At 41.1% G+C, this 26,539-nt stretch overlaps 1 protein-coding gene across 2 annotated transcripts in view; it reads left to right on the forward strand.

The window, feature by feature from the left end:
* FLT1 (fms related receptor tyrosine kinase 1) overlaps window positions 1-26,539 on the forward strand; it is a 156,871-nt gene that overhangs the window by 42,487 nt on the left and 87,845 nt on the right. For both annotated transcript variants that reach the window (XM_032765286.2, XM_032765287.2), the window contains exons 5-10: window positions 657-819; window positions 910-1,046; window positions 5,694-5,868; window positions 8,239-8,356; window positions 10,740-10,909; window positions 11,320-11,479. In XM_032765286.2, coding sequence (XP_032621177.1) covers window positions 657-819; window positions 910-1,046; window positions 5,694-5,868; window positions 8,239-8,356; window positions 10,740-10,909; window positions 11,320-11,479 — 923 coding nt within the window. The remainder of the gene's footprint in view (window positions 1-656; window positions 820-909; window positions 1,047-5,693; window positions 5,869-8,238; window positions 8,357-10,739; window positions 10,910-11,319; window positions 11,480-26,539) is intronic.

Consider the following 26,539-nt stretch of genomic DNA (forward strand, 5'->3'; position numbering starts at 1 on the left):
AGCACCCACGAAAGCTCACGCTCCAAAACGTCTGTTAGTCTATAAGGTGCCACAGGATTCTCTGCTGCTTATGCATATTATGATGTGTCAGTTTGGGAACATGCACACATATTATTCACACTCTTTCTGAAACAATCTAGTGACCTTAGAAGACAATAGAAATCAAGAGATGTATCAAACTGAATCTGAGCTGGCATTTGTTAAAGGCACAAGATGACAGCAAAGGAAGTTAATCCGTCAACCGTAGGGAAAAATGTGTATTTCTTTCTCAATAGTTACACCAGGATAGTTAATTACAGTCTGTCTGTCAGAAGCACTTTGGCTGCCAACTAAAGCCTGTAGCATGGTAGGCAGACTAAGCTCCTAGGCTAAGGCCAGTGTCAATCATTTGTATATTAATTTACATCCTGCAGTAAATAATGGAATGATGGATGCAAATAAAACCTTCACATTCTACACCCAGATTTTCTTTTAATTTAACATAAAACAATTACTTGAAAATATGCCTAATTAAATCTTGTCATTTTTTAGTTGATTGACACTTTTTAGATTTGTTTTTTAAATTCCTTTTTATTAAGCCTCCAAAGGTTTTTGGGAAGGGGGCTTTGTGGAAATAAAAATGGATTAGTTTTATCAAATATGTTCTTCGTTTTCAGATTCCACCAGAAACTCTCATTCCTGATGGGAAGACAATAATTTGGGATAGCACGAAAGGCTTTATAATACCAAAGGCAACGTACAGATTCATAGGTCTCATGAGCTGCGAGGCAACCATTGATGGGCATAAGTATAGTACGAAATACCTAACGCACCGACAAAGTGAGTAGCATTCACCTGTCTCAGTCTTGTAAACGTGGCATTGTGTTGGTGTGATGCTATTCATTTTTCCTTTCTCTTTGTGATCTGCAGCCAACACAATATTTGATGTCCGACTAAACACCCCAAACCTAGTTAAATTGCTGAAAGGAGACACCCTGGCTGTTAACTGTACAGTTGCTGCAGCCTGGAACACAAGAGTTCAGATGACATGGAGTTACCCTGGTGAGGTGAGTGCTTTGGTCTGCATGTAAAAATGCTACTTATTTTCTAAAACATCATCCCATTAATAAGCAACTCCAAGAGGAATTTTGGCTTGAAATACCTGCCATACTTGGCATTCCAAAGTCATGACCCTGACTGACATGTTTTTTTATTGCCTTTTTACAATTATTTTTTTGCTTAATTGAATTAGCAAACATGTTTACACAATACACTGCGGTATATTGCATAATCAGGAGTGAACAGGAGAATTGTTTCATCCTTGGGAACTTCTTCTTGGGTTCAGTGAAGTAATAGAAATTTATCACCCAGTGCCAAGTTCTCTTTTGTAACAGACAAGTTTTCAGTTAAACCGTCTTTCTAAGCCCATTCATGTAAAGGACTGGCAGACAGTCAGGCACCCGACTCAAGCATGTTTAGAAAAGATATTACTATTCAGCTAGCCAAGATCTCATTTGTTAAGTGTCACATGAACAATTCTCTTGTTTTGACAACTACAAGAATGATCTTGAATGTATTTCCCCTCTCTCGCCTCTCCCCAGATTGGGAGCATCCTCATAAATACTTGTCATTTATGAAACAACTGCCAGGGAGTCCATGTTAAGCTGATAAGAAATTTTTGACATTCATTTAAGGTTTACAGCTCCCAGTCCTTTCATGTCAGTTTGATTTATACTGTAGATCCAAGTCATGATCATTTATAATGTCAGTCATTGTGCCTAATCACAACCTGAAATTATGATTTCACGATGTCAGAATGATTACACCAGCGGCTTCTAGCAGACTGTAGTTGTTTGCGCTAAGATTTTTTCATCTCAGAAATAAATAACTTAGCAACAAACAATACTCTGAGCATGCTGGAGTGGCATATTATTGTCTTGCCATTTATCCGTTGCTTAACATTACACTTTGCGCTGTGAAGTAGTGTTTTGTTTTTATTTAGATGATAGGGCGCTTACTGTTTTATAAGACAATAACAATATTCTGGGTTAAATAAACTCTGAGGCCAAAGGCTGAGGGGGAGTCACAGGAAATAACGCCTCAGCTTCAGTTTATCTTCTGCTCCACCCTATTTTCTTGCCAATCTTGTCATTTCTCTCTCTCTGTAATGTTTCCAGAATTCTCCCCTTCTCTGTTCCTGCTGCTAACACCCTGGCACACACCTTGTCTACTATAAATCTTCTCCTCTCTGGCCTCATATTTCTTCTCCATTTTATTCAACATGCTGCAGGTAACACCATCTTCCACTCCTGTTGCTTCCACTCTTTCCTGTGGAATCTCTTCATTGTCTGTTTTCAGTATCAAGTATCAGAGGGGTAGCCGTGTTAGTCTTGATCTGTAAAAAGCGACAAAGATTCCCGTGGCACCTTAAAGACTAACAGACGTATTGGAGCATAAGCTTTCGTGGGTGAATACCCACTTCATCAGACACATGTGCCTGACAAAGTGGGTATTCACCCACGAAAGTTTATGCTCCAATATGTCTGTTAGTCTTTAAGATGCCACAGGACTCTCTTTTGCTGTTTTCAGTGTGTTAGCCATGTTAGTCTGTATCAGCAAAAAGAACAGGAGTACTTGTGGAACCTTAGAGACTAACACATTTATTTGGGCATAAGCTTTCGTGGGCTACAGCCCACTTCATCAGATGCATGCAGTGGAAAATACAGTAGGAAGATAGATAGATATATACACAGAGAACATGGAAAAATGGGTGTTGCCATACCAGCTCTAAAGAGACTAAACAATTAAGGTGGCCTATTACCAGCAGGAGAAAAAAAACTTTTGTAGTGATAATCAAGATGGCCCATTTCAAACAGTTGACAAGAAGGTTTCGTAACAGGTAGGGGGAAAATAGCTTGGGGAAATAGTTTTTACTTTGTGTAATGACCCATCCATTCCCAGTCCTTATTCAAGCCTAAATTAATGGTGTCCAGTTAGCAAATTAATTCCAGTTCTGCAGTTTCTCATTGGAGTCTCTTTTTGAAGTTTTTGTCTTGAAGAATTGCCACTTTTAGGTCTGTAATCGAGTGGCCAGGGAGGTTGAAGTTTTCTCTGACTTGTTTTTGAATGTTATAATTCTTGATGTCTGATTTGTGTCCATTTATTATTTTGCGTAGAGACCGTCTGGTTTGGCCAATGTACATGGCACAGAGGCATTGCTGGCACATGATGGTATATATCACATTGGCAGATGTGCAGATGAATGAGCCGTGGATGGTGTGGCTGATGTGATTAGGTCCTATTATGGTGTCCCTTGAATAGATATGTGCACAGAATTGGCAATGGGTTTTGTTCCAAGGATAGATTCCTGGGTTAGTGTTTTTGTTGTGTGGTGTGTAGTTGCTGGTGAGTATTTGCTTCAGGCTCGGGGGCTGTCTATAAGTGAGGACTGGCCTGTCTCCCAAGATCTGTGAGAGTGAAGAATTGTCCTTCAGAATAGGTTGTAGATCCTTGATGATGTGCTGGAGAGGTTTTAGTTGAGGGCTAAAGGTGATGGCTAGTGGCGTTCTATTACTTTCTTTGTTGGGCCTGTCTCGTAGTAGGTGACTTCTGGATATTCTTCTGGCTCTGTCAGTCTGTTTCTTCACTTCTGCAGGTGCGTATTGTAGTTTTAAGAACGCTTGATAGAGATTCTGTAGGTGTTTGTCTCTGTCTGAGGGATTGAAGCAAGTGCAGTTGTATCTTAGAGGTTGGCTGTAGACAATGGATCGTGTGATGTGGTCTGGATGAAAGCTGGAGGCATGTAGGTAAGTATAGCAGTCAGTAGGTTTCTGGTATAGGGTGATGTTTATGTGACCATCTCTTATTAGCACTGTAGTGTCCAGGAAGTGGATCTCTTGTATGGACTGGTCCAGGCTGAGGTTGATGGTGGGATGGAAATTACTGAAATCATGGTGGAATTCCTCAAAAGCTTCTTTTCCATGGGTCCAGATGATGAAGATGTCATCAATGTAGCGCAAGTAGAGTGGGGCATTAGGGGATGAGAGCTGAGGAAGCATTGTTCTAAGTCAGCCATAAAAATGTTGGCATATTGTGCAGCCATGCAGGTTCCCATAGCAGTGCCACTGACTTGAAGGTATATATTCTTCAACAAAAAAACCTTCAAAAACAGACTCCAACGAGAAACTGCAGAACTGGAATTAATTTGCAAACTGGACACCATTAAATTAGGCTTGAATAAGGACTGGGAGTGGATGGGTCATTACATAAAGTAAAAACTATTTCCCCATGCTAATTTCCCCCTACTGTTACTCACACCTTCTTGTCAACTGTTTGAAATGGGCCATCCTGATTATCACTACAAAAGTTTTTTTTCCCCTGCTGGTAATAGCCCACCTTAATTGATTAGTTTCTTTAGAGTTGGTATGGCAACACCCATTTTTTCATGTTCTGTGTGTCTATAAATATATATATATATCTTCCTACTGTATTTCCCACTGCATGCATCTGCATGCATCTGATGAAGTGGGCTTTAGCCCATGAAAGCTTATGCCCAAATAAATGTGTTAGTCTCTAAAGTGCCACAAGTACTCCTGTTCTTTTTTCATTGTCTGTCTGTCTTGTCAGTATCACTCGGATTCTTCAGCCTTATCTCCTAGGTGCAACATTACTCTGCCCCTAACTGCATCTCAGTTCTCGTTTCCACTCACTCCCCTGTGTCGGGGCCCTGTAGCTGTCAATATTTAAAGTTGGGAAGTCACTATGTAGCCATATGCAAAATTGGTAGATGTAGCACTGTAGTAATTAATAACTGGATTAAATTTTAAATGAAGGGTTAGCAGGCACACTGGGTTAATACATGAGCCTTTCAGCCCCCACACCAGTGTTTCCTGTCTTGGGGGATTGGACTTTCTATGAACAAATGTCATTCTAGTTCACTGGGTCGCACAGGCAGAGCAGAGGATTGCTTTGGTTAGGAAGAATTATAGGACCCCAAATCCAATACCTCCTTAAGATCCAGTTCTGCCATGACAGCTACACAAGCATGGTTAGCTAAGACCTGCATTTACTGTGAATAACACCCCCCAAAGCACCCCTCTGTTCCAGTATGTCTTGCACTAGCCCTTGCTGAGCAATCAGATAATCTTGTTCGATTTAACTCTCTCATTCCTCTCTCGGCCCCTACCTACTACAGAGAAAGAATAGTGGGGAGGGTACAGGAGCAGCTGGGCTTGCTAGTCCTCCTCTGCCCCTCACTCTGGAGCCAGGGAAATTTGCCCATGTACATTGAGTCCCAATGGCAACTCTCACATTGCCACTAGCACTAAAGGTTGTGAGGGCAGTGCCAAAGGAACAGCCAAATATGAGATTGCTGCTACTCATTGTGTCATTATATTTTAGACTGTACATAGTGTTCTGGCCCTCTTCTGTATTTGGAAAGTACCTAGTAGATTTTGGATGCTATTGCAATTTAAAAGATAGTCACTAATTGCTGCTTGTTATATTGTGTCTAATTTAATTTGTAAGCCCTTTGGGGTGGAGACCATGTCTTTCTGTGTGTGTTGAACAGCATAAGGGGCTTGCATATCAATTGGGGTTCTTGGGCTCTGTCATCCAGAAAATAAAATAAATAATAATAAATAATAAAATAATATAATAATGTCTTACATTGTTAATAATTAATAATATTTGATTTACACTTTTTTTGTTTGTAGGCAAACCACAGAGCATCTATAATCAATCGCATTGGCCAAAGGACTACAGATGCCAATATTTTCTACAGTATTCTTGTTGTTGACAAAGTGCGTGATATTGATAAAGGCCAATATACCTGCCATGTGAAGAGTGGACCATCGGTCAAATCTGTTAACACAAGAGTCCATGTTTATGGTAAAAAATAGTGTGGATGTATAGAATGTATAATGCTCATGATCAGTGTTCAAAGCTAAACAATGGTTAGAAACTTTTTGTACACAAGGACAAAATGGAGGTGAATTTTTGGCAAGCCAGTCATAGGAAGAGAAAAGAGCTGGGAACAGAATATATACCATTTGATCCAAGACACTGTTTAATTTCATTGGTAGTAGATAGCTTAGTCTGATCACTAATCTGATCACTTTTATTTGCAAAGTACATAAAAATTCTTCACTAGTCAATACCAGCAAAAGTAGGCACTAGCACCATAAAAACTCCCAAGCAAGAGATAAATATACAGGCTTAATTTAAATGGAAGAATCTCAATGCATCTTTTCTGGGCAACATTTACTTTTGTTACCTACGCCCAGTGGTATGCAAACCATATAGCCCATGATACTGGTTTTGGCTCCTGGCCGTTCTTTGTTATGTGAAGCTCATGAGAATTACATCTCCAGCTGCATATACAATTCACTCCTTACCAGACACACACGGAAAGTAGATTGACGTGATGCACTCTGTATGGAGCTACACCTTGAGACAATTCAAATGCTGAAGCAAGTGCAGGCTACTGCAGTTCATTTATGAAAAGGAGGTTCAGTTTGAGGGCATTAAACCAGCTGAACTCCCTCACTTCCTCTCCGAGGGAAGGACCTACCACCGAAGAATGAAGTGGCGCAGCAGAGCTGCCGCTGAAGTGCTGCTGATTGCGGCTTTGTCATTTTTTTTTTTTTGGCTTCATTGCTTGGGGCGGCTAAAAAGCTGGAGCCAGCCCTGGACATATCTCCAGCAGAGATCAGCCAAGGCACTCACACTGGAGTTCCCTGCCTTGATAGTAAATGAGAGGAGACTGCTGACAGGTTGTTCTCTGGGAGAGTTCTTGGGTTTGGAACTCACATCCCTTACTGTCCAGAACCTGCATTTGTTCTGGGCATGTTTCAAAGCCCTTTTTTCTCTCCATCTTCTCATGTAGTTAGAGGGTCCAGATGTGTGCTGAGGGTCCAGGTGGTGCCCATGTTCCTGGGCAGTCCTACTGGATTATTTTGTCTGTTTTAATCATTGATTTGGGTGTCCAGAGCACAGGTTGAATAATTACAGCTACATTTTTATAAATTAGAATAAATCAACCTGAAGGCCTCAGGATCTGAGCTTTCAACAGCTAAGTTTCTCAGCTGGGAAGCAGGTTTTTATCAATATTCAAAGAAGGTGAAACTATTTTTTACATTTAATTTACAAAGATTTGTTTAAAACTCATAGTTATTTTTTATGACTGTAAAATATGCATTCCTGACACTGTTCTGCACTTTTTAAAGGAACAGAAAAAATGGGCCCAGCTTGCAAATCTTTATTTGAGCAAATAATCTTCTTGAAGTCTAGGTAACATCTGATTGATGGGACTAAAATATTGAATTGTGACTTGCATGCATTATTCTTAACCATAGTTAAGTATAGATATGTCTGCACTTTCAAAGGACATCTACAATCCATTGATCTGTCATATGTTTGCCTTTGAACCAAACTTTACAGTTTTTAGAAGAAAAGTTCTTCTTCCAGTGTTAAAGAATATTCCATACATTACTTTGTTTGTCAGGCAAACTAACTCATCATAAAGATTGAAACATGGGACAATATACAGTAATGTAATTGAACAAAGTGAATAGATTAGACACGATTTTAATGAAGTTATGAAGAATTTCTTTGTTTGACAAAGCAATTGTAAGCTACTGATCCAGAGGCTTTTTGTCTTGTTATTGTTGTTATATCTCTGATGAAGAAAAATAAACATTCCTTCCCCTGGAAAAATCCTCTTTGAAATAGCCAAGTTTATGGGCCATGGACCAAAGCTCAAATTTCTGAATATTTGTGCTGCTCCATTAGGTTTTGTAATGGCTAGATTGATCGCTGAAAATCTCTAGTAACTCAGAGCTCAGTCTTGGGCTTTGTCTACATTGGCAAGTGAAAGACAAAACTTTTGTTGTTCAGGGGTGTTTAAAAAACACTTCCCCCGAAAGACAAAAGTTTTGTCGACAAGTGCTGATGTGAACAGCGCTTTGTTGGCAGGAGCACTCTTCTCTGGACAGCGCTGATGCCGCTCATTGGGGGTGGAAGGCTTTTGTCGGCAGGAGAGCCGACAAACAGCGGCTACGCCGCGTGACATGTCACTAAAAGCTATGTCGTGCAGACATAGCCTTGATCTCAGAATCCATGGATGCCCAAATGATCAGAGATCCCTGTTAGATGCCTTCTTGTAAAGGTCACCATAACATGTGTCTTATTGTTTGTAATAAGTATGAAGCCTGATTCAGAATCAGTATCTTAACTATGTTGTATTTTGTTTTTTTTAAGCTAAAACATTTATTACTTTGAAACACCGAAGGAAAAGTGTTCTTGAGGCTGTAGCTGGCAGAAAATCCTATCGGCTATCAATGAAAGTGAAGGCATTTCCCTCACCAGAGGTTGTATGGTAGGATTACAGTTACTTCCACATAGATAAAGGAACTACCTCTTGGGTGGGAAAATAACGCCTTTGCTCAGGTTTAATAATTTGATTATTAAATATTAAATAACGCCTTTGCTCTGGTAAAATATTGAAATACGGTACCCTGATATGGAAATAAATGATTATAATATTTAGCATTTTTATTGCACATTCCATCAGAAGATTTTGGAGTACTCACAAATATGAATTAATTAGGCCCTGATCCAGCAAAGAACTTGAGCATGTGCTTAACTTCAAGCATACAAGTAGTCCCATTGACTTCAGCGAAGCTACTCCTGAGGTTAAAGTTAATTCTGTGCTTTGCTGGGCCTAAATCCTCACAACATACCCATGAGTTAGGAAAATAGTATCCCCATTTTACACATGGAGAAGGAGAGGCACAGACAGGGTAGCTGACTTGCCCTAAGTCGCCCGCGAAATCTCTGGCAGATGTGGGACTAGAATCCAGCTCTCCAGACACCGTCTTGCCCACAAGACCATCTTTCTTCAGATCAGCCAGGGAGAATATTACAGAGAAATAAAAACTTTAATTAAAATTAATGACTGGGTTGAAAGAATCAGCCTTATAAAGTATCACTAGAGGTTGGCTTAGTTTTCTGGTGGACTGTAGTTTCTATACCTAATTTAGTGACTTGAGATTTTTTTTTTTTTTGGCTCAAATGCACTATATTAAGAAATCTTTTAAGAAGTTTTTTGAATTTGTCCAAGCACCTTTATATCAAACAATGTTATCTATTCATGATCTCCATTTTTTTCTTTAAATAATTTTAAATGGCAATAGCTTTGGCTTGATTCATTACACTTTAACAAAGGGTGTGTGACAAGACTGATTAGAAAAACAATCCATAAATACATGAACAGTGTGAGTTCATAGTACTCTCAGCCAGAATTTATTTTTGCTTCAAACATTGTGTTTTGTTTTAATCTCCCCCATTGCGTTTGCTGCTCCAAATGGAACATTAAGAAATATCTATATAAAACTGGTGTAAGCCATTATTAAATCTCTTGCATTTCTAGTTAGTGGTTTGATTTCTAGACTGTCCATATAGAAACAGAAATGCAGAGGGAAACTAAAAGTCCTAAACATATAGTCACTAAACAGATAAGATTTCCGTTGCCCGTGGAAAGACTGGGCAATGGACATCTAGGACCTTACTCTAAATGTTTCTTAGAACATGACACCATAGTAATATGTCCAACAATTTAGTGAACTAAGTCACCATTATAGAAAAAAATTATTTGTACTCTATTAATAATACATCAATCTTACTACATCAAGCTATGGAAGAACTATTGATGCCAGCTATAAAACTTTGAAAACAATATTCTATTTAGAAATGACTCTACTTCCTATTGTTTTTAAAGATATCTGCATGAATTCAGGATATCTGGTTCTTAAAATTTCACAATCCAGTTGCTCTTTTCCCATCTGATATCACGGTCATGTTTGTGATGTCACAGCTCTTTACTCAGGAAAGTTTTATGATGTCATAAAGAAAGGGTTTGGGACTGAGTCATGCAGCTTTTACTCATAGGAGTAACCCTTACTCATAAGAGTATCCTACTGACTTCACCTTCACTTTATTTATGTGGCTAAAGCGTGAAGGATTGGTCCTGATGATGTAAAATTGGGAATAAGCAGCTGGAGAACTTGGACTCTTAAGACATTTTCATACAAACATACATATTAAAAAATAGATTTGACCAGTTAAAAGTTGGAGAGGTCTGTTAGATCATATAGATATTAACGCAGAGAATTTTCATTGTCAAAGTACTTTATAAATATTTTACAAAGGCCCACATTTTAAAACTATTTAGGTAGTGCTGTGCTGAGTGTTTCAATGCCTGACTGATTCAGGAGCCTAAATCTCATTTTCAAAATGGATTTAGTCACTTAGGAGTCTAAATTCCATCTGCATATGGGATTTAGACTCCTAAGTGCCTAAATCCCTTTTGAAAATGGATTTTGGCTCAGTTTGGGGTTGTGACACTGAGGGCAGCAATGCTTAAATACCCTAACAGATCTGGCCCTAAATCTATAGAGTTCTAGGCCCTGCAAGTGATTGATATGCCAGTGATAGAGCATATACCAAACATTAAACAGACACTATACTTAAGCCTAGTCACAGAAGAGACACAGGATGAAGGAATATAGGCTACTTAAGGAACATTATTTCTCAAAATGCTGTTTTCCACATGATTTCCTCTGACCATTAAAATGCAAACTTGGTCTGCCATAGATGCTCATAGCTTAAAACATTTAACATGAGGATGTTCACATTCTAGCATATAGTTACTCTGAAAAACACCATTTTCATAATAATACGTTATAATGTTCTTTTAACAGGTTGAAAGATGGATTGCCCGCTGCTGAAAAGTGTGCCCGCTACGTGGTTAAAGACTATTCATTAATCATCAGAGATGTTGCTGAAGAGGATGCAGGGAATTATACTATAACACTGAGTATACAACAGTGGAACTTATATAAGAACCTAACAGTCACACTCATTGTAAATGGTGAGTTTGCAGTGCAGTATCTACTTAGTTATTAAACTCATTGAAGTGCCAGATTCTCAGCTAGGGCTTGATCCTGTGTAAGTCAACTCAATGGAAAATTTCCTGTTGACTTGTTGTTGGAAGTAAGATCGAGCTCCTGCTGTAGATTGGCAGAGCCACACTGAAACCAATGGAATTGCATTGATCTATACCAGGTTGGGGTCTGCCCTCCACAGTTGCATTTTTTTTTTGCATTACTTAAGTATTTTTGATACCTCTCACTGTACTTTTCCCCATTGGTGTTGTTTCAATTTCCAAGGGATTTCAGTTTCCTAACTTCCCACTGTGCAGGATGATTTTATTTACATGATGATAGAGTGCAGTAGAAACTCAGCTCCTTCTGACTTCTGTTCTATTTACACATTTTACAGTGAAACCCCAGATTTATGAAAAAGCAGTGTCATCATTTCCTGATCCCAATCTCTACCTACTGGGCAGCAAGCAAGTGCTGACTTGCACTGTTTATGGTATTCCTCAGCCTACAATTACATGGATATGGCATCCTTGTAGACAAAATCATTCCAAAGCAAGGTAGGACAGCTTGTTTACCTGTTCCGCCCCCACACTACAATGATCAAAAGAACTTCTTTTTTTACAGTTATAAAGCTTGCAGTTACAATAGAGAAATCAGCAGAGTTGGTATGATTTTTTTTATCACAGTCTTTTGTATTTTAACGCATCCGGGTAAAATGCAATTTCTTATGCAAAATATGCCAGAAGTGGCACCTTCTGCAACTTTACAGTTGTAGGTAGAGCTGATGGTACAAACTATTAGTGCTGTATATAGTAGACTTCTAATCATGCATGCAATGTCCACAAGAGATAGTATTTAGAAAGCAAATGAACTCTACAATATGTTCTCTGCAAGGCTTCTCTTACAAATTCATGTTACAACAGATGAGTTCCCCTTTCTTCTGAAATTCCAAAGGAATAATCTTCAGGATATTTTAGATTCTAAAAGAACAAAAGCAAATATATAGCTTCCGATACACCAGTAGATCGAAATATCATAAATCCACACATGCCCAGCTCTTACCTCATTGTAAATTAGCAGTGTAAAACGTAACACCATCATAAAGACTCGTGTGATATTGAATCTCAGCAAATCTTTTGTATTCAAATCTCCTTCCCAAGCTTTGTTTTCTTTTATGACTAGTTGGAACACTGACTCATTTTGCCAAAACGTGGCCTAACTCATAAAGTCTGACAGATTCTTAACTGAAAATCCTTGACACAAACAATAGAATAATAACTACTAATGAAAGGTGCAATCCTTCAAGATGCTGAGCAATTACTGCCAATTACCAAAGCCCTTGTGCATATGCTTAACTTGAACTATATGAATAGTGCTACAGACTTCAGTAGGACAGCCCATGTTTCAAATTAAGCATATGCTTAAGTGCTTTGGTGGATCATGGCCAAAGTGCTCAGCCCTTTTAGGATCATACCTTAATTTTCCCATTGTACCCAGGGGTGAAAGTAAGATGGTACGGGCTGGTACGGTGTACCAGTAAAAAGTGGCTGCTGGTACCAGCCCATATAGCTGACTTTAAAGCCAAAGGCAAAGGACCCTGCTTGTCGTTGCCCCTTTTGCCCCCGAAGGCTGCCAGTCCGGGGGAGAGGGGACAAAAGGAGCTGCTGCCCTGGGGCTGGCATTTAGAAGGGCTTGGGGTTCTGGCAGCCGCTGCTACAATAGCAGCAGTGGCCACTGGAGCCTCAGGCCCTTTAAATTGCCGCTGGAGCTCTGGGTGGCTCAGGTCAGGCAGCACGGATGTCCTGGCTGGGGATGCTGACCCTCAGCCCCGCCCCTTCTGCCCAAAGCCCCACCCCTCCCCAGGGAGGGGGGGAAGAGTTGGCCCATGTACAGTAAGAGTTCAATTTTACTGTCACCCCTGATTGTACCTTTCTTTACGATTATGCAAATGAGAATCATTTGCTGTACTATTCTCACCAATAGGTGGCACCAGAAATTACTACATGTGCTTTAGTAAGAAAAAGTTGCAGTTCTCCATTTCACCAACAGTATTTCCTATATTTGTTACATAAGAAGTACCAGTTTCAAAACAATAATTAAATTTGATCTTTTTACTTGTAGGTAAGGCATAGGTTAAAAGAAATTACAATGGCCTTTTCACTGAGGAGACCCTGGCGAAAGCCATATACACTATGACATTGGATCCTTTTATTTGACCTAAAAGTTTAAACATTTTTTCATATTTTTATTTAAAATATAGGGTGGAATTGATACAAGAGTTAGTTCTTCTTGGTCAGGAATCAGAATGATGTTCTGTGCCAGTGAAACATATCTCTCTCTTCACAAACACAGAACTGCACTGCTACATAGTAGATCATATAATGAGAAATAAAAATTAATAACTTCTAAACCACTGAAGACTCAGTTAATGAAATGAGTAGAAATGAGCTTTAACATGTGATCAAAGGATAAAAGCAACAAATTACATATGAATCGTTGGCTCTATTGCAAGTTTGTCTCCAGATCTGTTTCAAATGTGCCTTCAAAATTGTTTTGTTGTGATTCTCTTTTAATACTCCCCTTTCTTCCTTTTAGCCCTCATAACAAATAAAAATATAGATGCTCCATTTTTAATACTTCACATACTGCTTACTCCCTTTGAAATACATGGTGAAAGTTAGTCGTCAGATAAAGGCATAGACACCTAAATAATTGAGGGCCCCTTGCTCCAGGAGGAAGTAACCTGGCACAGCTTACTTCCCCCTCTAGGCCAGCTCAGTTGCATTGTCTGGTGCATTGGAAAGGCAGAGCCAGAGTCTTCACACACTCGCCACCCTCCCGCGCAGGAGAGTGATTAGTGGGCATGTGGCAACTGCTCTCTCCCTTGCACAAAGACTAGCAATGCAGGTAGCCTGTGCAGGGGAGTAAGGAGGTAGATTATGCCCCTTTACTGCCCATAAAATAGCTCCAAACTGAGCTTTTACTATGTTGCCTCCAACTCCCGATGCATCACAAGTGATGCCAGCGGCATCCCTGATTGTCTGCATCTTCCACAAGTCCTTGGTCCTGTGGCAAAGTTGTTGCCCCAATACATCCCCTCTGGTGTATTGCCTCAGTTTCTCCCACTGTCCTTTGGCCACCTGGCTCTGTGGCCAGACCACTTTATAAAGTCCTACCCCTTCCAGGGCCACAGAGTTCTGTATCAAAGTCCAACAGAAATACTCAAAACAATTGACTCTTCAGCCCCCTGCTTAGCAGGCTGCCTTTGCTCACAGGTGGGCCTTGACTGCTATGCTTTGTGCCCATGCTCTAATAACCCACTGCCCAGGGGCTGGCACATTCCTCCTCCCACTCAGGAGTTCAGACAGACTACTTCTCCTCAGGGTTCCTGCCTCCCGTCAGGCTTCCTCTCCTATCTCAACCAGCTTTCAGGGCTGCTTCTCAGAGAGGGGAAACAGTCCAGCTCCTCTCCCCAGCTAGGCTCATCCAACTCTTCATGAGTATCCCTAGCTTTCCACCTGTGGGGTCTAATAACTGAGTTGAGCCTCCTCATCTCTAGCTGTCCGGGATAAGCTTTGTATGGGGTTTGGGAGTGGGGTGAATAGCTGAACTGTCACAGGCTGAATCCTTAAGGGCCAGCCAGCTTGTGACAGTCTCCAGTTAAGGAATGCACTTAAGCATGTCTTCTGCCCCACTGACTTTCACTGGGACTTAAGACTGTGTTTAAATTCATGCATGTGCTTCAGTACTTTCTTGACAAGAGATGCTTTCCTGAATTTTGTCCTTAGTGTCTTTCCTATGCTGCCCCATAACACATGGGCACTCTCTTTGAGCTGATCCATAAGGCCATGACCCTTCCCTCTTTTTAGGCCTTTAAAACCTGCTTTAGTGTGCTATTTGTTAAAAGAGTAGCTAGGTGTTAATTGCTAGGCCAAGAGACTTTTGGGGATTATTGATGTTTGGAAGGGAGGGAACCAATGTTAATTGTAAGTTTTATCCCTCTTCCTGCTCTATGACTTTTGTTTGTCTTCTCAAATTGTGAGCTCTTTTGGGCAGGCCATATGCCATACTCTATGCTTGTACTCTTGTAGATCCTACCAAAAGACAGGTGAGATAAAATAATAATAGTTTATGTTAAGTGTGTGCATAGAATTTTGAGGTCCTCTTCTCCCCACTTTCCCTTCTGCAGCATGAGAATCCCAGCTGACATTGCAAGGGATTCTGGAGGTTGTTATATCCCCTGTCAGGGAAGGATCAAATATACATTCCTGGTGAGTTTTAGGATGAATATAGCACATGACAAAACACTAACCGTTCAGTTGTGGTTGTCCAGTTATGGACAAAACTAGGGTTGTCAAGCAATTAAAAAAATTAATCATGATTAATTGCACTGTTAAACAATAATAGAATACCATTTATTTGATAGTTTTGGATGTTTTCTACATTTTCAAATATATTGATTTCAGTTGCAACACAGAATACAAAGTGTACAGTGCTCACTTTATATTTATTTTTATTACAAGTATTTGCACTGTAAAAACAAAACAAAATAGTATTTTTTTCAATTCACCTAATACAAGTACTGTAGTGCAATCTCTTTATCATGAAAATTGAACTTACAAATGTAGAATTATGTAAAAAATCTCCATTCAAAAATAAAACAATGTAAAACTTCAGAGCCTGCAAGTCCACTCAGTCCTACTTCTTGTTCAGCCAATCGTTCAGACAAACAAATGTGTTTACATTTGCAGGAGATAATGCTGTCCACTACTTGTTTAGAATGTCACCTGAAAGTGTATAAAGTTAGGTACTGAGCTCCAGAGTTTGCCATCTACATAAAATTAGCCTGATTTTCAAAGATGGTGACCACTGGCATCTCTGCCGTGGAAGCTACAGGTGTTCCCCTTCTCTGGATTTAACTGTCTAACTTTAGGTACCCAAGTGCTCTATTAATGCCAGCTTTGTGTAGTTATATCTGCCAGTGCCTGTTTATATGGACAGATGTGAAGATTTGCACACTTGATAAACCCACAATTATTTGTATTACAGTGGTTACTATAGTCCCCATCAGGGATCAGGGCCCATTTTGGTAGGAGCCTCCACAGGTATAATAAAAAAACAGTCCCTCCCTCCAAGAGCTTATAGTCTGAGCCCAATTTCTACAAAGATTTCTGCATATGATTAACTTTACCCAATGTGAGTAATGCCATTGAAATTAGTGGAACTACTCACAGTGCATGACATTAAACGCATGCTTATATTTTTGCAGGAGTGGAGCATAAAGGTACATTAATGGAAACCACTTGAAAATGTGTCTGTTTCTTTAAATCTTTGTTCCCTCAGTATTTCTACAGCTGAAATCTAGAACGTATTGCAGTGTAGTCCTAGGATTCTGTATATTTTTTTAAGATCATGCAGATACATTGATACTATGTGATTAATCATGCAATGAACTTAAGTAAGTCACCTTTGTCAATTATGTGGGTCAGTACCAGCAAGATGGCTACATTGAAGCCTGTTTTCATAGTTTCCTAATGGCAGATTAAAGAATGGGATTTTTTAAAACTGTTCTAACATTGCTCACCAAGTCTGTCTTTATGGAATTGAGGAGGACAAACAGTGCAATTAAAATGTCCCTGTTTTTCCCCTACTTTGCTCAGATTAACTCATTTGCTGCTAAAGAACTTTTTCTTATATATATTTCAAATTTCTAGTGGGATTTTGTCCCCCACAAAATACTAATCATAAAGGGACAAGGAAAGACCCATCTGGGGATAAGAGAAAAGGTTCTTTTTAAAGCTCACCCAAAACTAATGGGCTCACAGAGAATGCAAATCAACGGAGAGAATAAAATGAGAATAAAAACAGAGGGAAATAGAATAATAAAAATGAACGAGGAAAGCATGTTGTTTTAAACTGCTGATTTTCTCTGAAAAACCTTTCTCCAACCTCCATTCACTCCAGGTAAAGTAATGCATGTGTGTTAATATCCTATAGTTAGATCAGCCACAGCTCATATATGGCTACATACTTCATCTTTGATTTGCTAGCTAGCCAGCATTAGATGTATTGGGGAGAGTCCTCAAAAGTTATTCAGTGAAGGTTGGAAAAGGCAGAGCAGTCCCAACAGTACAAATAAACGTTCCAAGCATATTTATACCAAACCTGAGTCTCATTTTCTCTAGAATCTGAATCTCCTCTATCAGATTCAGGGCCAAACGTCCATGGTTTCAGGGGAGCCTTGCTGATTTATATCAGCTGAGCTTCTGGCCCTCCTTCTCCACAAGTCTCGTTCTGGGTGGAATGAAATAGGTGCCATAAGCAGTGGTGTGCGGAACTGTTTGCTGTGATATGCCCATTCAAATCAATGGGAGTCATGCCTTGAAGCTTTAGAGGTTAGCTTCTCAGTGTGGAACACCTGCTCAAAATGACTGATCCTGCACTCTGCCATGCAGATTTGTGTTTGTCTTAAATTAGTCTGGGCAGAGGTTGCCAAGGAAGTTGCAGAGGGATACTGATATTGTTCAGTACAATCACTGGTTTCCTCAGCACTGACACAGTGCTATTCTTTGGGCGTTTCTATCTCTGGACAGTTCCATGTTGATTGTGGACAGCTGAAGAGATAGCCTCATCATGTTCTGACTGAGCTTCAATTGATTTGACCCTTCTGAACCCGTAAACACACACAGCACTGGAATGTTATCTTGGATGGCTTAGCTCCCTCTCCCCCTACCCTTCCATTATATTTAGGCTCAAACAAACTGAATACCAAGTGAATACCCTACGCCAGCTCCCCAGAGAGCAGCTCTGGAAACGCAGCAACATTATGATGTTGAATTAGTTTTGTTTCTTTGAATGCTGGTTGCTATTTTGGAGGTATCTACAAAATATTAGGCACTGGGAAAACTGGGGCCTGATTCTCCTCTCTTACACTACTTTTACCCTGGTTGTCGGTCCATTGTGTTCAATGGAGTTACTGCTGATTTAACACAGAATAAGTAAAGGGGTTAGGCCCTCTGAGTGAAATTCTCATCCCTGCTCTGGCCCCTTTACACCAGGTAAAAGGGCCAGAGCAGTGTAAAAGGGGCCCTAAAAGTCCCAGATCTGGGACTTCCCTCACTTGCAGGAATTGAGACAGACAGCCATAGAGAACACCCTCATAAGCCTTAAGCATGCAGTTTTTCCCATCGACTTTATGCAGTGTGATGGGGCAAGGCCAGATGGCTACAGTAAAGTACTGAGAAACAGGTATGTTAGCCCCTGGCTAAACAAATCCCTAGTACCCTGGTAACCAAATGACAGTTGCTCCAGGTTAATCAAGGCACCTGGAGCCAATTAAGATCTTTCTAGAAGGCAGTAGAGATAGCTACTTTGATTTAAAAACCTGCAGCCAATCAGGGCAGGCTAATCAGGGCACCTGGGTTTAAAGGAAGCTCACTCCAGTCAGGGAGGGAAGGAGCCAGAGGAGAAAGGAGTGTGGGTGAGAAGGAGCTGGGAGCAAGAAGCTGAGAGTGAGAGAGTGTACTGCTGGAGGATTGAGGAGGACAAGCGTTATCAGACACCAGGAGGAAGGTCCAGTGGTCAGGATAAAGAAGGTGTTTGGAGGAGGCCATGGGGAAGTAGCCCAGGGAGTTGTAGCTGTCCTGCAGCTGTTACAGGAGGCACTATAGACAGCTGCGATCCACAGGGCCCTGGGCTGGAACCTGGAGTAGAGGGTGGGCCCAGGTTCCCCCCCAAACCTCCCAACTCCTGATCAGACACAGGAGGAGCTGACCCAGACTGTGGGTTCTACGAGAAGGGAAGATCACTGAGGTGAACAAATCCGCCAATAAGCACAGGACCCACCAAGGTAGAGGAGGAACTTTGTCACAGCAGTAATAAAGGACTGAGGGTCTTGTGCCTGCTTGTAGACATAATCCGCATGGAATTCCCAACGTATTCACCTCTGTTGAGACTGTGGGCAGGAAAAGCCAGGGCTCTTTGATGAAAATAAGAAAGCTCAGGCTGCATGTGATTGCCAGTTGATGGGATGATCTGGGTTAATGGATGGCAGAGAAGCGGATTGATCCTGTTCAGTTATTACAGCCATTTTAAAAGGTAGTCTTTGTAAGAAAGCAATCAGGGAATTCAAGGTACTCAGCACTAAACTGCAGAAAAGGGCATAGAAAAAACAGATTAAGGACAAGAGAGGTTAGTTTATTCGGAAATTGGCCTGAACTAAAACCCTGGATCAGAACACCCCAAGAGTCTTCAATATCTGAACATGAACCCTATCTGCACTTTGCAATGGCTCTTTTCTATATAATGATTTGCCTGGAAACCTCCCTTCCAAAGCATCCCCTGAATGCGAGAGTGATCTCACTTTTGCGCTTTGAGCTCATTTCTACATAGATGGCCCTCCTACACCTCAGTGATGAGCACTTTCCAGAGATGAAGAGATGTGAGCAGCTCACATCCAGGCAGAAGCTTAGAGTTTGCATTTAGAACAGCCTAGGTATAGAAGGCCTGATCCTGCCCTCATGGAAATAAGTGGCCAAAGTCCCACTAACTTCAATGGGGCTGGGAGCAGGCCCTGCGTGCAGAGCCAGTCTAATTGCATTGGTACATTGTTTATGTGGGTATACTAATAAAGCATTGAAAGGCAGAGTCGTTAGGATGTGCTTGGATAGATTACTGGAGGAAACTAGGGTTGGAACATCGGAGCGGTATGTAAAATTAACAAGTGAAGAACAAATGTTAATTGGACTTAATTAGAAATGTACTGAAGCACCCAAATTTAATTGTGGTTGTCTGCAACCGTGGATGCCCATTAGCTTGTCCACAGGGTCTGTGTTGTGTTCTGTTCCCTGTGCCACCTTCTGTTTTCAGGAAGGGAAGACTGTCTGAAGTGATGGTAAAAGTAGGTCAGATCAACAGGTAGTTCAAGAATGCCTTTGTTTAATTTGACACATGGCCAGATCCTCAGCTGGCCTAATTTTACATCAGCTGAGGATCTGGCTGATGGACTCTTTGGGTCTGATTCTCATTTACACAAAGGAGCCTTTATGCTACTCTGATAGCCTGAAGTAGGCTTAGCGTGGGTGTCAATATATCTTTTTCCCCACTTAAATACACCTTTACACTGGCAAAGCTGTGTAAAGGGAGCTATGTGTAAATGACAACAAAGAGTCCTGCGGCACCTTAGAGACTAACAGACGTCTTGGAGCATGAGCCTTTGTGGGTGAATACCCGCTTCGTCAGATGCATGTGGGAACATGACCACACGTGTCTGACGAAGTGGGTATTTACCCACGAAAGCTCATGCTCCAATACGTCTGTTAGTCTATAAGGTGCCACAGGACTCTTTGCTGCTTTTAGGGATCCAGACCAACACGGCTATCCCTCTGATACTGAAGTGTAAATGAGACTCTGGGTCTATATTCTTCACTCATCTCTTAAAACGTGCCCGCATATATGCTATGGTGTGTCGGTCTGCACGTAGCATGTGCAGAGAACTGAAACTGCCATTAAAGAATTTTAAATCAAGTAAAGAGAATGAGAGAGAGCCTCCCAACTGAAATATTTTCAGCATTGCCTCACACTGAACAAATGAGCAAATAAAGCAGGTCATCCTATACTGTAGGCTTCCATTGTGAGCCAAAAATTGATGTTCACTAATGAGCAGCCACTTCTGTGGAAATTACTAGAAAAATGCCCCTGGTCCTTTATGTGCATCTTGCAAAATAATCCTTTCAAGTACTTTACCTATAAAATGCCCTGAGAATAAGACCTGATCTATTTGTCAAACACAGATTTGCTTGTTTTTGTATATCGAGGCTTGGGATAGTTTGCTTTTGTCTGTCCTTTTTGGAGTGATACAGTAAATCGGGCAAACAATTATTTCTGATGACTCTACTGTGCATATTGTAAATGCTATCAAAGGCTTCATTATGTGCCTTAAATGAACCAAAAGCTTGATCGTTCAAATTTCAGCAGCACTAGATTTAAAATACCTCTTAATCATAGTTTCTCAAGTCTAATAAAAGAATGCTTAAGCACAAGATACAAGATGTTGCCAAGGTCTTTTTTTCTTTTTTTAAATTAGAGATGGATCAAACCAAACTGGTTTAAAACATAAGAAAATACAACAGTGTCCCAGACATCCCAGAGGACTGTTACTGTAATTAAACTATAATGAAAATGCGTTTGGCTACTGTGCAAATAATACTGTGAATAACCAGTGTCCTTTCGAAAGTTCAACCAGTTGAAAATCCTGGACCACACTGAAGAGGATTCCCCAAGTTAGAGATAGGTGCTAACTCTGAAACACACAGAATCTTTAAAACCAGTGGGACTCCTAAACTATCCACCACTCCTGCATTGCTGAAGTCAATGGAAGCTTTGCTATTTGCATAAATGGTTGCAGGATCAGACTGTGTATGTGCTTCAATATAATTCTTTATGCATTTATCATTGTATTTCATTATATTAAGCAAACCTTTCTCAAAATATAGTGTTAACATTCTTACACCTTTGTTTTTATTCCCTCTCCCCTTTACATAGCAGTTTGCTTTTATTCTATGTCTGTCAGTATTTTTTCCGCACTCTTTTCCCTGTTTTCCTTCTCCCTTCTACGTATCTCCCTCTGTTCAACCGCATCCTCCTCCTTTCTTGGGCCTCTCTTTGGGGCTGGCTTTCCCCTCCTCCTACATCCAGTGCCACAATTGACTCAGAGTTGCCCTAAGTCTCTGCCCAAAGCAGTGCTGAGCGTGGACCACCTAGCAGGGCACTAGCAGCAGCTCAGTGTAGCAGTGGTTCTTTGTCTCCACTACTGCTCAGCTGTTCAGTGGCAAATGGAACTGACATTGTCTGGTAAGCAGTACAGGAAGGGAATTGCTGTATAGAGCCATGTATCTCCAACCAGGACAACTGGAGCACTGGAGAGGAATTCCACTATCCTCCTTAAACCTTGAGTCAACATTGCCCTGAATGGCAGCTCTGTTTAGTGAGAATACTAGTAATCCATAGGTTGTTTGGGTGTAGGTGAGACAACTGTGCCATGCCAGATAATCTGGAGAAATGTAGTGTAGGAGGAAGATGCTCTCTTCTTCCTGGACAACAATAAGCTTGCTCCTACAGAACAGTTTTTTTGTGAGGATGGAGATTTCATGATCTGGGTCCTGGAAGGATGCAGATACAGAGCACTGCATGAGGATCTAGATGGGGTTTTTTGACTGCATTCTTCACTGAGCAAAATGTTCTGTGTGAGTAGAGAAAATAGACTAGTGTAGCAGGCACTGAACAATATCTGCTATGTTCTTTTGGAAACCCTGAGCTTGGACTGTGCATCCAAATCAGAGATTTGAGAATTGAGAATAAAAGGGAGTCAGATTGCATGATTTGCTCCTACTACCTTTATGGTCCTTCCCTTTAGCCTTCTGACTTCTCAGAAGTCCTGATACTTGAGAGTGTCCTTTCCTCCTCCACTAAATGAAACATTAAAACCAATCTCTGTTGCAACAGTAAGGAAAGACGTTTCAGCTGTTAGCTCTGTTATGCTTTGAGCAACATCTTCGTAGCTCCAGCCAATGCTCATCTCAGCTATGGGAAAGGTAGGGGAATTGGCCCTCTCTCAGAGTCAGAGAGGGAAAGTGAGAGGCTGAGTCCCAGTGACTGTACAGGAGATCTGAGTGATTAGCATCTAGCAGAGGGAGGAAAGGAGGTGGAGGACCAGGAAGGAAGGATTGGCTGAAACAAAATCTTATTCTGAGTTTGTAAGAGCTGCTGAGCGGTGTGCAGCAGGAAGCAGTGTCAAGAAGCAAAATGCAATTAGCCAATAACAAAAACCAAGGTATAATAATCCCTTTGTCATCTTAATGACCAGAAAAATTGATGCATGTTTGCTTTCAAGCACTGTCACTTTCCTGGTGTGCCACTGGTCTCACAAGGTGCAAAGCAATTGGAAGAGTACTCATTCTTTCAGCAACCATTTGCCAAATCATCTGCATGATCTACTATTGTAGGACATTTAATTATATAAATTAATGTTTCTCTCATGGATAAGATAGCCAGGAAAAAATGTAGGGTGACTAAAGGGTTTCTGACGGTCATGAGGAGAATGTAGGCAATTTAGCTGAGGTGGGAATGTCATTCCTGGCTTCTGACACATCTGAGTTTTTTTTTCATTCCATGCCCCAGACCAATTTCCTGAGCATACTGGCAACTCTTAGTGTTTTGTTTGAGAAAATTCAGAACAACCAGTCTGCAGTAGCAGCCCCAACAAATAGTTCAGGACTGGTTGTAATGCTTGAAACTGTGATCATGAAAAGAGAACAGATTGTATAGTCCAGCTACCCATGGTTAATAATAAGAGACTCCTGCTCTTACTCCTGTAATTCCCAGCCAGCTTTTCTCTAAATCCATGGCTGGATGTCAGGAAAGCCCTGGCTGGGAGTGGGGGGGCGGGGATGGGACTCATGCTTTCTGTCACTTGTTTTTAAGTGTACATGAGAAGTAACAAGGATCTGTACCAGGAGAAAGGAAACCAGAGTTAAAGCATGGGACCTGGGACACCTGGGTGCTCACAAAGAACATGCAGTAAAAGCAGCAAGGAGTCCTGTGGCGCCTTATAGACTAACAGACGTTTTGGAACATGAGCTTTTGTGGGTGAATACCCACTTCGTATCCACCCACGAAAGCTCATGCTCCAATACGTCTGTTAGTCTATAAGGTGCCACAGGACTCCATGCTGCTTTTACAGATTCAGACTAACACGGCTACCCCTCTGATGCATAAAGAACATACACTGTTCCCTCCCACCCCGCTACACACCTGAGCAGAGAGATTGAAAAGAAACTTTTGTCTTCATCCTACACACAAGTGGCAGAGTCCAAAGGAGTGGTCACTAAACAGTCCCTTGCTCCCCTGCTGCTCATTAAGGCATAACTTTTCAGCATGGCTTATAGAGTCTTTGGCCAGGGGTCTCCCATTTCTGTTCATGCAGAAGGGGGCTTGAACGACTCTAGCGAGTGGTGCTGGTTGGTAGAGACCAGCAGTTGGTTGCCATCTGCAAACTGGTAGGTGTCAAATCTGACATGAGCTTGTGACATCTGAGCAGCCTCCAGTGGGCAGGCACTGACATCACAAACACTACCCGCTCATCTGGCCCTGACTGGCGCTTGTGACAGCCACAGCAAAGAGGCCAAGGCCCAGCAAGAGTGAAGAAGGACATACCTTCTCATCACTGAGGAGTCAGTGAGGGGAAGCTTGTACCGCTGCTGCTCATGCTGTACCTGTCACTGTGGATAAACAGAGGATTTCATGCACCAGGCTTTCAGTCTGGCCCCCTTGCATAAGCACTAAAATACAAAGACACTTTTTAAAAAGAGAAACAATTTGTAAAAATGTAGCCAGGTCCTAACACTTACTTATTGAAAACATGCTCCAAGCATATTGCTATTTGTTTATTCCTTTAATATGGTAGGCTGGCCATCCTGGGTGAAATCTCAGCCCCACTGAAATCAATAGGGCCGGAATTTCACCCTATCACTGATTATTTTTGACACAGCACTTGCAGTAGCAAAGGAACATTTATACCGTGGCTCTTCAACAGATAAACACATTATAACATTGGCAGCCAATTATATTCAAACACATTGGCAACATACCAGCAGACCAGACACCCCCATAGAAGACATTTTACAACATCTCCTTGCTCCTTACTACTCTTACGCCCCTTTGTTTTCTGACTGAAAATGATTCAGGATTCCCAGCGACGCGTGATGACTATTGCGCTGTGCTATGGATTGCACAACAGCACAGATGGCTTTTGTTAGGGTGACCAGATGTCCTGATTTTATAGGGACAGTCCTGATTTTTGGGTCTTTTTCTTATATAGGCTTCTATTGCCCCCCACCCCCACCCCGTCCCGATTTTTCACACTTGCTGTCTAGTCACCCTAGCTTTTGTTGTAAAACCCCAATGTGCAGATAAGCACAGTCTCATGTAATTTGCGTTTTTGGTAACCAAAGGGGAAACTAGTTTCCCTATGTTCCTCATGATTCTAGGGCTTATTTTTTCCAGATCCTGTATCTTTAAGTCAATGTTGTCATGATCACATCTTGAGTGATGCGAATCACTTCATCTCTTGACAGTAAGTTTGCCCAAACTCTGATGAAGACAATTCTTTGGTATAAACATGATAGACACTGAGAGAGGCCATGTGATTTGGTTTTATTTTTTTAACCAGTGTTAAAAGTTACTAACCCCAATTGCTGTGTGCCTTTCTCTTGCTCTTCGTACTCAGCGCTCCAGCTTCACAGAAGTAGTTATTTATTGACAGTGCCTGAAAACCATTAAAACTCAGTTAATAAATACGAGAGACACCTTGAATAGATAAAATACAGACAAGGTGTCAGTTGCTCTTAAGATCTCAATATTTATTTACTATACCTATGGATTTTCTGAGAATGGAAGACTCTTTGAGGACTGAATGAGATTTTAAGTCTGGGACAGCTTTAGTAGGCTCCCAGGATCTCACTGGTAGGTCTGGGAATGAGGAATTCAAATGATGTGAATACAGAAGTTGCCACCCTCTTTCTTAATATAATACAGAGATCTAGGTTCTTATATTAGTACCCATCACTGTATTATCTGAGCTGCAAATTTCAGATCTTGTTCCAAGCTGGGGTATGCTGGGTTCCAGAGTTTACAGGAAATTCAGTACACCCTGAGAATAACTAGAAAAATCCTTTGCCTAAGCCCTCGCAAATCAATGTAAGCCATCAATATTGGCAGCATGACTATTTTTATGTTAATACTGGTGTTTATACCTTTTAGGCTCTAGAATGAAACTGGTTTGTGTTTTGACTTCAGTGGAATAAGCCAAAATGACATGTAGTACACTCTCACCCTGGAAACTTTCCCCCATCAATAGTTATAAATATACCACACTATTATGCTTGGCATGTGGTATGCAAATAGAGGTAAGAGTTCTGAAACTCATTAGGAAAGGGAGAGGGCTGTGGAGTAGAGTGAGGACAGTGTGAAGCTAAGGTTGATAACAGTGGCCTTGTCCAGAATAGGCCATGGGAGTTTTCTTATCTTGCTTTGGCAGGAGGTGCTTTGAGCTTCCTGTGCGAAATCAGAAGCATATGCTGCTTTCCTCTTGTTGTTTGGCTTCCTCCTCTACACAAGACGGTTCCCAGCACTGTGATTATCTTTGCATCTTCAAACATGGCACACTATACTTCCTTAAGAGGTTGATGTATTCTTAAGAATCAGGCTCACGCCCCTCCCCCAAATTACTTCTGAAGTGCTGGTATGTGGCCAAATCCACAAATGGCCTTTAAAGTTGAACTTCTGGTTCCAAAAACCCCCCACAACCAACCAAACAAAAACCCTCCCAGGTGTGTAAATTCATAAAACTGAAAACCAGGGAGTTAAGTTTGCCCACGGTCTTAAGTTCTGTATTTAAAAGGCAGGGATGTTTTTGTGTTCTGACTTTAACTACGATGCATGTGCTTTGAGCTTCCTGAGAGTACAGAGTGTCAGATTAACAGCTTTGACCCCTCGTTCCCCCTTCGGCATTTTCCTCTGAAAATCCAAAATAGAATTAATGGCTTTTGGTTTTACAAATG

The sequence above is a fragment of the Chelonoidis abingdonii genome, chromosome 1 (assembly GCF_003597395.2).
Source record: "Chelonoidis abingdonii isolate Lonesome George chromosome 1, CheloAbing_2.0, whole genome shotgun sequence".
NCBI lineage: Eukaryota > Metazoa > Chordata > Testudines > Testudinidae > Chelonoidis > Chelonoidis abingdonii.